This window comes from Passer montanus, unplaced genomic scaffold, assembly GCF_014805655.1.
Source record: "Passer montanus isolate IOZ18808 unplaced genomic scaffold, ASM1480565v1 scaffold122, whole genome shotgun sequence".
NCBI lineage: Eukaryota > Metazoa > Chordata > Aves > Passeriformes > Passeridae > Passer > Passer montanus.
In genome coordinates this window covers 634,769-648,524 of record NW_024358945.1, presented here as the reverse complement: position 1 = coordinate 648,524, position 13,756 = coordinate 634,769, and the positions used below count along the sequence as shown (strand labels likewise).

Genomic DNA, 13,756 nt, shown 5'->3' with positions numbered 1-13,756 from the left:
AAAACACAAAGAAGTTTCTCAGGAATGTTTATCAAAGAAAATTTATGTCATAAATTTGCCTCTGCCTGGAGAAGATCCAGAGCTGAGTGTCTCTTCTCTTGCCATGTAACGTTGTACTGAATCCAGACTGCACATTTGGTCACCCACTTTTTGCTTTCAATAACATTTTCTATTTCTAATGTGGCTTTTGTTTTGTTGTACAAAGTTTAATTTCTCTTTCTTTTCAATGCATTTTCTTTTTGTCATTATTTCAGAGTTGTGTTAAAGTAATTAGTGACACGATGCCAAGGATTGAACCACACAAGCAACCTAAATATTTTGATTCACTGAGAATGCAGTCCGTAATTTACAAAGTGCCTGACCCCATCCAATAAATAAAATAAAATAAATTAGGCAACTTCTGAATGCTAACAGTCCGAGCCATACAGAGAAAAACATCAAAATGCAAGAAGGAGTGTAATACCACCACATCAGATATAAGACAGCCTTTTAACACTTTTTCAAGAAATGAAATCACCTTTGGACTTACCTTTTTAACATTTGCCCCCACAGGATCAGTCCTGCCACCCATTTCTCCTGGCAGTTGTGGCTGCTGCCCTTTCTTGAGAGCAATGTGGTTCAGACTCTGGGCAGGGCTTTCAACAGGGAGAATGTCACAGGTGAAACTTGTTCTCTTAGCAGAGTCTGAGCCAGCAACAGAACGGCAGCAGGTGTTTCCAGAAGTGCAAATTGGGTGGAAAAATAAAAGGAGAAGGAGACAGCAACTTTCTTCTTCTTCAGTTTTTTTGTTTGTTAGTTTGTTTTTTAACTGGCCTTGACTTTTTCAGTTATTTTCCAGCTTGCCATAAATTTTCCAGAAGGGTCCCAACACTGCAGTCAAAGTTAAAATCTGCTGTATGCAGCCAGGACAGGCATTTGGCACAGAGGCAGCCATACAGAGCCTTGTGCCCATAATCTCTAAAAAGATCACAGCTTTTAGGGTGATTCGTGGGCCATGACACACAGGGCCACAAAAACATGACTTTGCCAGGATTTGTGTTTCATTGCATGAAAAAACTGTACATCACTTAGTAAAAGCAATTTTTTCTCATGTTAGTTTGAAAAATCCCCACTGAATTTAAGTGAGGACTCTGCCTCAGACACAAAGCCTGCATCAAATAAGAGTCGGGTGTCCATTATATTATCTCCTAGGTATTTAAACAAGGGGGCCCAGACTGGACAGGTGTTCTGTGATGAGGGGGGAAAACCTAGTCCTGTCCCTCACCTCCTGCTGAAAGCTTTAACTATTTTACTACTTCATAAAAGTATATAAATCCAAATGTATGTTACTTCTGAGCCAGATGTAAATTACAAGTTACATAAAAGACTGTTTCCTATTTTGTGTGTTTGCAATTGACTGACTCGTTCTTGTAACTGAGAAAATAAAAAGTAACTGTTCTCCCTTTCTTTTATTTAATAAACTTCTATTTTTGTTATCTTTTCTCTAAAAAGGCTCGTAGCTTTTTTCCTCATATGGAAGTCAATCTATTCAAGCACCTTGTTGAGGTCTTTTTCAAAAACTGCCATTGAAGGGAAAAAAGTCTAATGATTGTATTTCATTATTTGTTGACAAGCTCAAGCAATTATCTTTATACCTATTTTTCTCTACAAAAGCTATGCTGATGGATAGCCATTGTATCACAACACTCATCTATATGTCTCCTAATTTTATTTTTTATTACCATTTCAACCAATTTATCAAGTAAGGAAAGAAAAGTCATTAGACTAATTCTCAGCATCAATTCTACTGTTCAATTAAAGAGAAGCAGAAAAATGGCTTTCTCCAACCTTACAGGTTAGAAGCCAGTATTAAAAGGAAAGGATACATATTAACTTAGCAGCCCTATTTCAGCTCATCATCAATTTCCAGTCGCACATTTTGATATGTCCAACTTTACCCACTGCTCTGCTGCTCTTCACTTGATGAGTTTAGCATCTGCTTTTCCTTCACTTTTTTTCTTTGACAGTAGCCAGTCCTTAATATTGCAGAAGAATGGCTACAGGTTAGATTTCCCTCTTAAGCCTTGTACAATTGAATATGACTAGGAAATAATTTGGTTTTTCACTGCGTTTTTTAAAAAATTGAAATAAAGACATATTTCTTTTAAACCTTATGAAATATCTCATTGCACTAAAACTTTACTTGCAAACACAGTTTCTTTACTTGTAAATGTTCAAAATCTCTGTCACTCTCTCCAGTGTCCAAACAGGACCTGCAGCCTGTCCCTAAAGGAGATAAATGAAAAATTCCTAAAATTGTGTTTTAAAGGTTGTTACACACGAGATCTGTGTACCACAAGGAATGCTCATATGTGAATATTCAGTCATTAATATAACACAGGGGGTTACTAAATGGGGAGCAAACAGTGAGCAAACCTCTGAGGAGCAGTTTGTTGGACTGCTCAGATTTTCAGGTGCAGGAACAGCAGGAATAGCAGGAGGAGGCTCATCCCTACCAATCCCTGCCCAAAGGCAGCAGACACCTGGCATACACTAAACTGGATCCCACATCACGTGAACAGCCAGTCCTGTGCACCTCTGCCTCATTTATTTTAGCCTGACTACACATGACCACTCTGCACAAACCAGGAGCAGCTGCCCAGCATTTTCAGATACTCAGCATCAGTCACTGAAGCCAGCTGTTGCTGAGCTGCTTCTGGCTGTCCAAAAATGTCATAGGTATCACTGAACAAGGCAACAAGGCAGTAGATTATCTCTGAGAGGCACAGCATGTGCTAATTCTTTGCAGTTTGTGCATCCAGAGAGGTTCCAGGCTGAGAGCATCTCCTGAGTGGCTCCAACACAGAGCAGGAGCCCTGGGAAGCCCTCTCAGATCACTCCAGACTGGACAGATCTCTTCCAGTCCCATACAGTGAATGAAAGCTTCCTCACACTCAGAGCACAGACAATTCTTACTTGTTGTGATGTATTTTACATGGCATTTGTGGTCATTTCTGAGAAGTGTGACCACACTCCTTGCACTTGGGCTTTTATTCACGTGTAACCACCTGAGTATCACTGCTTTCTCACTGAAGGAAGAATTCAAAGAAAGTGTTCATTTTGGGGACTGAGATATATTTCAAACACCAAAACCCCCCAAAAACCCCATAAACCAAACAACCCAAGCCTAAGAAAAATAATGAGAAGATTTTTACAAGTGCCTTTATGACTATAAAGGATCTGTAAAGCCGTCACTAGGTGGGTCCATAGCAATGGATTAGACTTTGAGAGATGTTACATACAGAACACTGATGATTAAAACAGATGCAATATAGACTAAGAGAGGAGGAGGAAATGGGAAAGTGAAATGGGACAGATTCTCTCCTGCAGCTGCAGGGGCATCAGGCCTGGAAACCAAGGGGCTGAGGAACTGTGTTTTGCACTGGCAGCCCATCCTTTAGATGGCTTTTGTTAAGAGGAGAACAATTCATGTAACAGCAGAAATTACTCATGTTCTCTGGTAAGCAGGTCCAGTAGCTCACACGAAAATTCTCCTTTGTGTAAGAAAAGAAGGTTAAGGATAAAGGAAGGTGTTTTTCCAGACCCAAACCTCTGTACCTTCAAGCCAAAGGAGGAGCGTTCCTTACTCATCCTAGAAAATATTTATCTGGGACACTGAGTGGAAAGGAAAGTGTCATTTCTTAATTTGCTTTCCTTTTGAACTGCCATAAGAGTAAGGTGTTGGTTCCAGGCAGAAAACCCTTTATTTTTGGTCTGATCACATTTATTCAGCTTTAGTCAGACTTCAGCCAGGAGGAAACAGCCTCAGTGTGGCCACCACGACAGCAAGGAAGGAATAACAGGTATTTTCTCATTTCTGCTAAGCAGAAGCTCCTATCAGAACACAAAGATGATGAAAAACGTGGGTGGATTATTTGGTTCCAGCTGGCTCCACATCACACAGTAAGGAAATGCCACGATCTTTGACAGGTTCATATTAGCAAAAATCAAGCAAAAGATTATGGGAAAGCTTCCCATTCCATTATCAAATAATTTGGGGGAGGGAGAAGGATGGGAGACTAACAGTTTTTCTTTCTAAGCTCTCAGGAAATGCCTATTTTTATGACCCTTTTAGTGTTGAAAGCATTGTCTGAAATAAAGACTAATCTCAAAGGATGTGAAAAGCAAACCCATCGTTAGGCTGCTCAGAAAATGCAGAGCAGCAAGAAATGAACCCTTTTCCTCTGGTGCAGCTGCTGCCCAGCAGGTTTAGCTCCAGGACTGGAGAAGGGGCCTGGAGCACACCCCAGGGCTCCCTGCAGCCCACCCAGGACTCAGCACCCCATTCCACCCCAGGGCCATCAGCCCCAGGACCCCATTCCACCCCAGGACCCCATCCCAGCCCCGGGGCCATCAGCCCTTGTCCCAGGGATGCTGCACATCACTCTCAGCTCCCACAGCCCTGCCAAGCCTGCCCAGCCATGGCCCCACATCCCAGCCCTGTGGATGGAGCTGGAGCTGCCCTGCTCCTGCCCAGGCAGCCTGGGGGGACCCCCAGAGCCCCAGGCCCTGCTGGCACCCTGACAACAAGCCCTACTTCACCACCCACCTGTAACAAACCCACCCAGCAGCAAATAAACACCAGCATCTTCCTCAGGGAGGTGAGGGTGGGAGCACGGCCCTGACACATGGGCACTCTCCCTCTTACACCCTGTCTGTGAGCTGTCCCTGCCCTCTGCCAGGCATCTTAGGCATTATGCAGTCTGCCCTGTGAAGGAAGCTCATTAAAGAGCGTGGGGACAGAATTTAAATCCTACCCCACCGGTGTTTGAATTCACTGCTGCCAAGAGGCTGCTCCTTGTCTTTGGACCACACAACTCAAGCCTGTCCTGTCCCTTTGGACCTTATTAGCTGCTGCTTTTAGGGTAAGAAGAAGGATGCCCTCGTTGCTGTGGGTGCTGCCAGGGAGGAGGGAGGCAGGGCAGTGCCCAAAGAGCTCCCTGGCTGTCACCTGCAGCGGGGACACCAGGGAGGGCAGCAGCCAGGCCAGCCCTCCTCTGCCTTAAGGCTCCAGGCTCATGTCCTGCTCTTCCCAAAGGTTTATCCCAACCAGCAGGTACTCAAGCTGCAACTACTGACCCAAAGTCTGTCTAGAAACTGTGCAAAAAATACATTGGTGGGAAATGTAAGTAGCACAATGACAATGTGCTCGCCCCTGCTCTTCCCAAAGGTTTATCCCAACCAGCAGGTACTCAAGCTGCAACTACTGACCCAAAGTCTGTCTAGAAACTGTGCAAAAAATACATTGGTGGGAAATGTAAGTAGCACAATGACAATGTACGCTGCAAGTAAAACACACAACTGGGTAGATGGCCCTCGCATTTCCACACTCTCTTCCATGGCCTCTTCCTTCATTTTACATGAAAATGACCACAGATGAAGCATTAAAATTGTTTCATTATCTAATTCATTAAGCTAGAAGAGAAATATCTTTCTGCAGCCAAATTACTCTTTCATTCTTTCTGGCCAATTTCAACAATTTCATTAAAAACATGACAGATCCCAGGCAGCCCCAGCCTCCCCTTCATTCTGCTGGTTAGGCCACTCTCCTCAAAAGTGGGAAACACTGTCTTGTCCCCTGTGGCAAGAGGAGAGAGCAGCCCCCCAGAGCAGCACTTCATCCCTGGATCCAGAGAGATCTTGGAGGGAGATAAGTGCCACGCTGCTCATTTCAACCCAGAAAGCTGCACTTCTGAGTGCACTTTATTTGCAGTTAAGGATCTCTCACAATTGGGAAGTTTCAGCACAATCAGGGCAGACAGAAGCTAAGAGGAGGTTCTTGGGATCACAAGATTTCATTTAGGCACTTAGGCTCTGTCACTGTTCACATTAAACACTTGCAGATCTGAGCCTAAGTGCAGCTCCAGTTCAAGGGAACAAGATATTCCCTGTGTAAAGAAAATGGATGTGGTTGGAATAAAACTCCCTGACAGGAAACAGGCTGGAAATACGTGTAAACTCCTGAGCCTGAATCTGCTATTGAGAAATCTCTTGGAATTACTATCTTTGGTTCTGAAAAATATAAACGTGTGCTACACCTTAAATGTCTGCTCAAAGCCAGCCAATCATCAAATGATTAAGGAGAGGCAAAAGTTAATCTTTGTTACGTTTTACTGTCAAACCACACCAGTATATGTGCAGGACTCATCACAGGGTCCTTGCAGCACAGTTAAACAACACACTGAGCCAAGACAACATCAGACAGCAGCACTCTGTGCATGAGCTATGGGATTATCAGGGCTCTCAAACAACACTTCAAAGACACTTGGTCATTTCTGAACAATTGTGACTACATAATGAACCCTCTGATTCCAATGTGCATCACCAAAACCTACACATCATGTCATCTCTAGGTACAGAAACATCTGAATAAAGATGAGCTGCCTAAAGGTACAGAAACATCTGAATAAAGATGAGTTGCCTAAAAAATCAAAATCAAACAGGTGACCACAGGGCAGCAATTTCCCAATTTACAAGGGCACTCTTGGTCCAGCTCCTTTCAGATAAAGATGAGCTGCCTAAAAAATCAAACAGGTGACCACAGGGCAGCAATTCCCCAAAATTTACACGGCCACTCTTGGTCCAGCTCCTTTCAGCTTTTTAAGGTCTTGCCAACCCCAGCACTAAGCATCCCAAGACAAAAAAAAAAAAAAAAAAAAAAAAAAAAAAAAAAAAAGCAAGCCAGTTGTTGTTTTATGAGGCTTCCAAGACTAGTCAATTTTTTTTTTACAACACTTTCAAAATAGGGAATAGTGCATAAGTGCAGAGAATTGCTACAAAAACTCACCAATGGGTCTTTGGTGAAACTGTTGTTTCAACAGGCACAATTTCTGTCTTTGAGAGGCTATTTTCTTTGAGTCACTGTTAGTATGTTATTGACTTCTCTAATACTCAGCAAGGAATGTAGAAAATAAGACAAAAGTTCAGACTGGAGTGGATTTCAGTGGGACTACATTCTGCACCTTCCTCTGATGTCCTCTCATCAATCATCTGTTACTAAAATGGCAGAGATGGTGCAAGGGATGGAATACTACTTTCTGGATGACCTGGAAATGTTGTAAACATTCATTTGAAAAAAGAAAATAAAAAATCAAGGTTTGCCCATACCTGGTTTGCCTTCTTGGGGATTTATGGCTGTTTGGAAAAGATGAGACTCACAGTGGTGGCCATTATAGCTGACATGTTCTTTGGGGTGCTATTTGGATTTTGGTCAACAGAGCATTTTGCTTTATATGCATGTCAAATATCCAAGATCTTAAGTAATGCTGATAAACCAGAAAAACTATTTGTTGCAAATCTGATAGATTTCATGACAATAATAGGGCAAACAAGCCTCTTATCTTGAATTGTATTGCTATTTGCTTTCAATTAAATCTGGAAAGAGAAAAGCAAGGAAGAAGGCAAAAAGACCAACAGAACTCAGAACTTTTTAAGTTCTTCAAAATGGTTCTGTTCAAACAGCAGATCAAAGTATAGACTGGTTCTTATTTTATCCAGAGTTGGCTTATCCCTCCACCATAAGGACTTCTTTAATTCCTGTAAAACAACTGTGTGTTCAGGAGAGTGTCTATTCTGAAAATGTTTCTATTCATAAAAATGGTATTGCTGAGTTCTAGCTCTCCAGTATGTTTGCAACTCAATGTGAGATTTACTGGCTGACAGATAAAAGATGTCTTTTTCAAGCAGCAGTCCTGAACACTCAGTGAGGGATCATAAAATCAATCTGGTTACCTAGTGGCTCATCCAGCAACAATAGGCAGAGACAATTTGTTCACTGTCAACACGTGGACAGCTCCATTGCCCTGGCTGCTTTCGGGGGAGCCACGCTCAGATGCCCGCTCCTGACGCCCTGAACAAAGGCAGCCTCATCCCCCTGCGCTCCCAGCCTGGAGCAGGGGTCGGCAACCTTCCAGCAGGGATATGCCAGATTGTAATTTTCTTTCCCAAATTAGAGTTTAAGAATGCTGGCAGGAACTTTGCAGGAGCCAACAGACGCTGCCTCTCAGAGAGGCGACGTGCTGCCAATCAGCTGATTGGCACTGCCTTGCCTCTGTGCTCTGTGGCTCCTGGGGAATCAGCATCCCGGCAGGAGCCCACGCTGCTCTGAGGTGCCTCCTGCACTGGCCTGCCCGTGGGCCATCCTGTCCTCTGACCTGTTGGTGCCATAAGCAGGCAGCTCGTAGCTCCTGCTCTGAAAAATCTGTCCAGAAATCAAAGCTGTGCCCCACTGATTCTAGCACGGAGGCAAAGGACCAAAGGAAAATAGCATTTAACATTCCCTGAAGCTTGCAAAGTGATAGGAAATACAAACTTCCTCAGTGGTGCCAGTTTATTTTTAACTCTTGAATTTCTGTCTAGAAGCGTGTGGGCAACTCCAGTGCTTGAACACACACTTGAGAGAAAAGAAACACCTAAAACACATGGCCCTTGCTATGGGCTTGTATTTTGGGCTCCTCACACATGCCCTTGCACTTGCTACAAATTCACATACCTCTTTCACCTTCAGGAGCAGACAAACATTTTCAATTAGTCAGAGAGTAAATACACATAAACACAACACAGTGGTTAGGGCAGAATAGATAGTGGAAAGCAACCGCACATTTTAAAATTAAAGATGCCTGAGAAAACAAACAGTAATTTTCTGAGGTTTTTGGCAAGGCAGTTTTTCTGAGCTTAACTGAGACATAAAAACTACCATCCCTGCTCTCTCATTCAAAAAACTGTAGAAGGGGAGAGGAGTCATCCCACCTCTTTCAGATCTGCAGCGAGTAGCTGTCATGTTTTGAAGGCACAAACTGTGCACAACCAGCAGCACTGCTGCCAGCAGCCAGGCACGGAGCTTTGCTCCCCTCACTTCTACACTTCCCAGCCAAACCTAGCAGCACTGCCACTGGTGGAGCTGCCACCAGGCCCTCTTTGGGGTGTTTGTGAGCAGGGCAGCCTGCTCCCCCCTTCCTGCTTCCTTTTCCATGCAGGCTGTGGCTCACACTCCTCCAAGAATAGCAGTGGCCCCAGCTTCTGCCCACTGGCAGTGCTTCCCTGGCTGTTGTTCAGTAAATACTCTGATTCTGCTGAGCTGGTAGCAGCTGAGGGGGCTGGTGATGTATTGTCCCAGCATTAAGCACAGTGTCACCTGGCAGGATGATTGACTGGAGCCTGCATCTTGGCAGAGCAGTGTTTTGCAGTTAGTTTGGCATTTCTTTATTAAGTTCAGGTTAGATTCACTTAAGGAATGGGCTTGCCAGCTATGCCATGTTTTCAGCTTTATATCCATCATGATGATAAATGGTCTATTTACAAAGATACTCATAATTAAATTCTTACCTTCTTTTCCCAGCCCATCATAAAACACACCTATCATTGTGTTGTGTTGAAGCAAGCCAAATTCCATTAGAAACATTTTCAGACATCAGCACAGGATCCTTCCCTACTCTGCTCAAATCCTGAACTTTCTAAAGATGAGTGCCTATTTGTAGGGCTTGAGATTGTTAAAAAAATGACAAATTATACAATAACACCCTTCACTTCCTTCCCTTTCCCCCTTTTCTTTGCCTGTGTATTCCTGCAATTCTGTGAGCCATCTAGGAATATATGAAATTTTGAGCATCTGCCTCTTTACCTATGCAATTATCAGAACAGAACTGTTATAATGGTAGTGCCTAGGAAGCTCAGCCACCAGTGGATGGTAGCTGCTACTATGAAAAATCATAGCTCCTGCCCCAGGCATTTGGCAAGTTATGAAACAAGACGCAGCAGTCAGACTGCAGCAGTATGGAAGTAATGAAATACATTTGCTCAAGATTATTATGCAGTGGTCTCACAGAGACCTAACAAGTTATTTTAGATGTTAAGACAAACCATCAGTCCAGCCAGAGTTTCAACAACTTCATCCACCTCTTTGTCAGGCTTTGCAGCCAGCCCTTGTTTTGTGGTTTATTGCTTGGGAAAGGCTGCATGGCACCATTTCACCTCCTGCAGGAGGGGACTTCTGTCCAGGGCTGTCCCTGCTGCCCTGAGAGTGAGAGTGCAGCCTGGGGGACACAGCTGTGCTGTGAGGCAGCTGTGAAGTGAAGAAGTTATTAATCCCTACAAGCATATAAATCACTGTGCCCAAATACACTACAGTTTCTCTAGCATGTTTTACTCCCCCTCTGAAATAAGAATTTCTCTTCAGGCTGCCTTATGATATCCACAGATTTTTTTTTTTTTCTGAAGTACCTGGGGACAGATTCTGAAAAATGCCTTAAAATGTAACTAGACAATCACTCTCTAGCATTCAAAACTGCTTACAGAAGTCATGCTTAAGCACATTTTAAAATTCCAGATGAACCTTCCTGTGGTCCTGACCCTTCGTGCTAAAAACTTTGCTCCAAAATTCCTCCTCTCCCCATGCACATCTCAGTGCTCTGTGACAATAAACCCTTTCTTCCTGGGCTAAATCTGGTAGCAGCCAAGCTTTCCCCTTAAGTATTTAATTAATCTTATTGCCAAAGTGTTCTTCTTGAAACCTTGATAGAGAGCCACTTAGCAGTCAGAATTAAAATGTATGGGAAGGGAAGCTGGGATGGGATCTGTCTCACCTAATATTACACATCCTCAGCATAGCTGTTAATATCAGATCCACACTCCATTCACAGCTAGCAGAGAGAAGTGGGATCTCACAGGACAGAATTAATTTGACACCTCCTAAATAACTACTAAAGGGTTTAGTGAGCTGCATGTCTGCTTTGACCAGAAAGAAAGAAGAGGTAACTCATTTTGCCACAGCACCTGCTTTGAAGGCAGCTGAAGTTAGGGGAGATGGATTGCACCACTGTGTCTGGAGGTTAAAGCAGGATATTGATAGTCCAGTTCTGTGAATTCTTTCCTTCCTATCATTGACTCTGAACATAACCACCAGCAAATCATTTAACTTCTCAATGTTTCAGTTTATATATCTATAAAAAAGGTATATTATAGTGCTATTACATTCTAGATAGGCTGCAGAGTCATAGCAGGGCAAAAGTAGCTCTTGAAAGTGTGCTGAGAACCTCAGAGGGAATATATTAAGTATGTGCAAACCATATTAAAGAGACTACTAAAGAATGGGGGGAAACAACTGACGAGACTTGGAGCAAGAAATAAAAGAGATTAAATTCCACTGGCTGCACATAAATGTTGTGAATAGCCTACCTTACAAATGTTTAGCATGTTACACGTGCTCAAGAGAGCTAATATTTCAAGGTGGATTTTCTCCACACCACGAGGAGAAGGGAAGAACTTGGTTAAATCCTCATCTGGAGTTCAGGAGCATATTCCAGCCAGGAGAGTTGATTGTGCCACTAAGCCTGGCAATACTGTAAATGAAGCTCTTGTTGCAGGGTGCTAATCTTCCCAGAGCTCTTATTAAAAATGGATGTGCTTCCAAACAGCCAGGACATCAGTTTTTTATTTATTAGTCCTATGAGCATTGCTCCTGGTGCATTTCTTCAAGCTTTTTCAGAAAAGCGAAAGGGGGAAAATGGTGAGTTAAGATGGGCACCTGCATGGCATTTTTTTACCACCTAAGAAAGTCTAAAGGAGGCACATGTTTAACTTGTTGGTCAGGACAACACAGCAAATTTGGTTCTGTATCAGGCACTCTCCTGGCCCATGTCTGGCAGCAAATAGTTAATGTTCCACATGCAGCCAGAGGTGCTGTAAAGGAGGGAGGAATTGAGCACCCGAGGTGATTATAGCTGAAAACATGACTCTAATGTAGGGAAATAATTCATATTTAAATAATTGATTATTATCTACAAAGTTATCATTATAATCATGTTTATAATGAATGCATGTTTTACCAATTTGAAATAACTAAGTATTCTAATCTTAGCAAGCTTAAAGAAAGTCTGTTAATGAGATAAGAATATTTTCCTTTCTGCATATGCATTAACTGCTCTTTTTTTTTCACTTCAGAAAAGATGCTTGCAAATGGATTACTCTGGGATCTGTTCTTGCCAATTCACCAGTGGGAATGCAGGTAGATACACTGCTGGGAAAATCTAGGATTTAAACTGTGCCTGCTACTTCCAGGTGATATGGCATTTCCCTTCAGTCCATTGTGCCTGTCTATTTAGCTCCATGCCACCCTCACATCTATATTCCATCAGTGCCTCAGCCAAATTGCACTCCTGAGCATCTGGGAGCACTTTCAACTCAAGGCTGTGGGACACAAGACATCCTCTTTTTTGGTGGGAACAGATTATGCACATCCTTTGAGTTTCCTCAGCTGTCGTTTTTCATTCTTCCCAGGCAGAGAGCAACCTCCCATTTCAAATGAAACCTCTGCTATAAACATCAACACCATAGCCACTTAGAAACCCATGCTGACACTCTGTTAGGTGCAAAATTACTAGAACTCAGGAATTTAAATCATAAAATCATAGAACAGGTTGGGTTGGAGGTGGCCTTGAACACCATCTCATTTCAAACACCTTGCCCAAGAGAGGAGTGGAAGAGCAATGGGAAGTCATTTCCAGTGTCACAGCCACCCTGCTTTTCCTGGCGTCCTCCCTCCCTTATTTTATGAGCTCCTGCAAAGGAGCAGTCTGGGAACAGGCCTTATCAAGGAGCAGAGCTGCTGTGGGGTCCAGAAACACCAGAAACAAAACAAAAGCCCTGGAGCCTTATAAACAACATGCAGCCTCTGTGGACTCTCATGCACCTGGAATGATGACTTTAACAAATCCAGAAGGGCAGAGCATGTCCTGATATGAGCTCCAGCAGCAGGGACTCTGCCTTTGCCTCCGCAGAGAGCAGATGGAGCAGCAGTACCCTTCAGTGAGGTCTGTGGAGACAAAGAGAAGACATGCACCAGACATGTCTCAGGCTGCCAGCCAATCCTCCTTCCAGCTTGGTGGGGAAGGCAGCTACCCTGTGCTTCCCTTCAGCTCAGTCACAAACTTCTCCTGCCATTTAGCTCCTCTAGAGCATCAAAGAGCTGCTCACATGAAGAGCAGTACAACACCAGTGTCCTGCAGCCTTAGCCCAAATGCAACTGACTGACTATTAATTATAGCTGGTCAGCCCATCCCTTTTCCTAAACAGTAATGCTCACCTTCAAATACCCTTAAAATTGTCTTTGGAAATGAGTTCACATTGCTGCCATGATTAGCTCAGAAGGTCTATCCAACTTCAGGATTTTCATGTTTATTAATTAACAGGCGACCAAAAATGACATTATCAAAGTCTGCATTAAATTGCTCTCTTTGTTTTAGGATGGTTAAAGGTCCCCAAATAGAACTGAAAAGGCCACATGTGTTACAATATTATTATTATTTTTTAAGCAAACACTACTTTGTCATAGACTAGATTCAAAGCTCGAGGCCACAGTGAAACACACAAAATAATAGCTGGCTTTTTTCTCCTTCAAACTGTTGATATGAAAGGGACAGGACAAAGTAATTGTTTAATCACTGGCACATTGCTTTAAATCTCATTCTCAGTGCACACAGAGAAAACAAAAATGGATGGAAAGGGCACTGAGGCATTTGAGCTGATTGATGGCAGGTCAGTGGCCAATGCACAATAGATATAAAATGCAGCAGATCAAGAGCACCACCTTTGAAAAGCATTGCATGAAGTTGATCTCAACCAGAGAGGTGGTTAATGCAATAACAAGGTGGAAATCCCAGCCAGTGTGCAATAGCATGTAATGGATTGCACGGGGAAAGAAAAGGTGGGAAATTGAGGATGA

The 13,756-nt window shown here is 43.1% G+C and overlaps 1 protein-coding gene across 7 annotated transcripts in view; it reads right to left on the bottom strand.

Moving 5' to 3' along the window:
• Positions 1-13,756, bottom strand: part of SOX5 (SRY-box transcription factor 5) — a 607,462-nt gene that overhangs the window by 286,549 nt on the left and 307,157 nt on the right. The window contains exon 1 of one of the 7 annotated variants that reach the window (XM_039698236.1): positions 530-628. The exons of the other annotated variants lie outside the window; for them this stretch is intronic. Coding sequence (XP_039554170.1) covers positions 530-540 — 11 coding nt within the window. The 5' untranslated portion in view covers positions 541-628. Of the gene's footprint in view, positions 1-529; positions 629-13,756 lie in introns of those variants that run through there. 7 annotated transcript variants of the gene reach the window in all.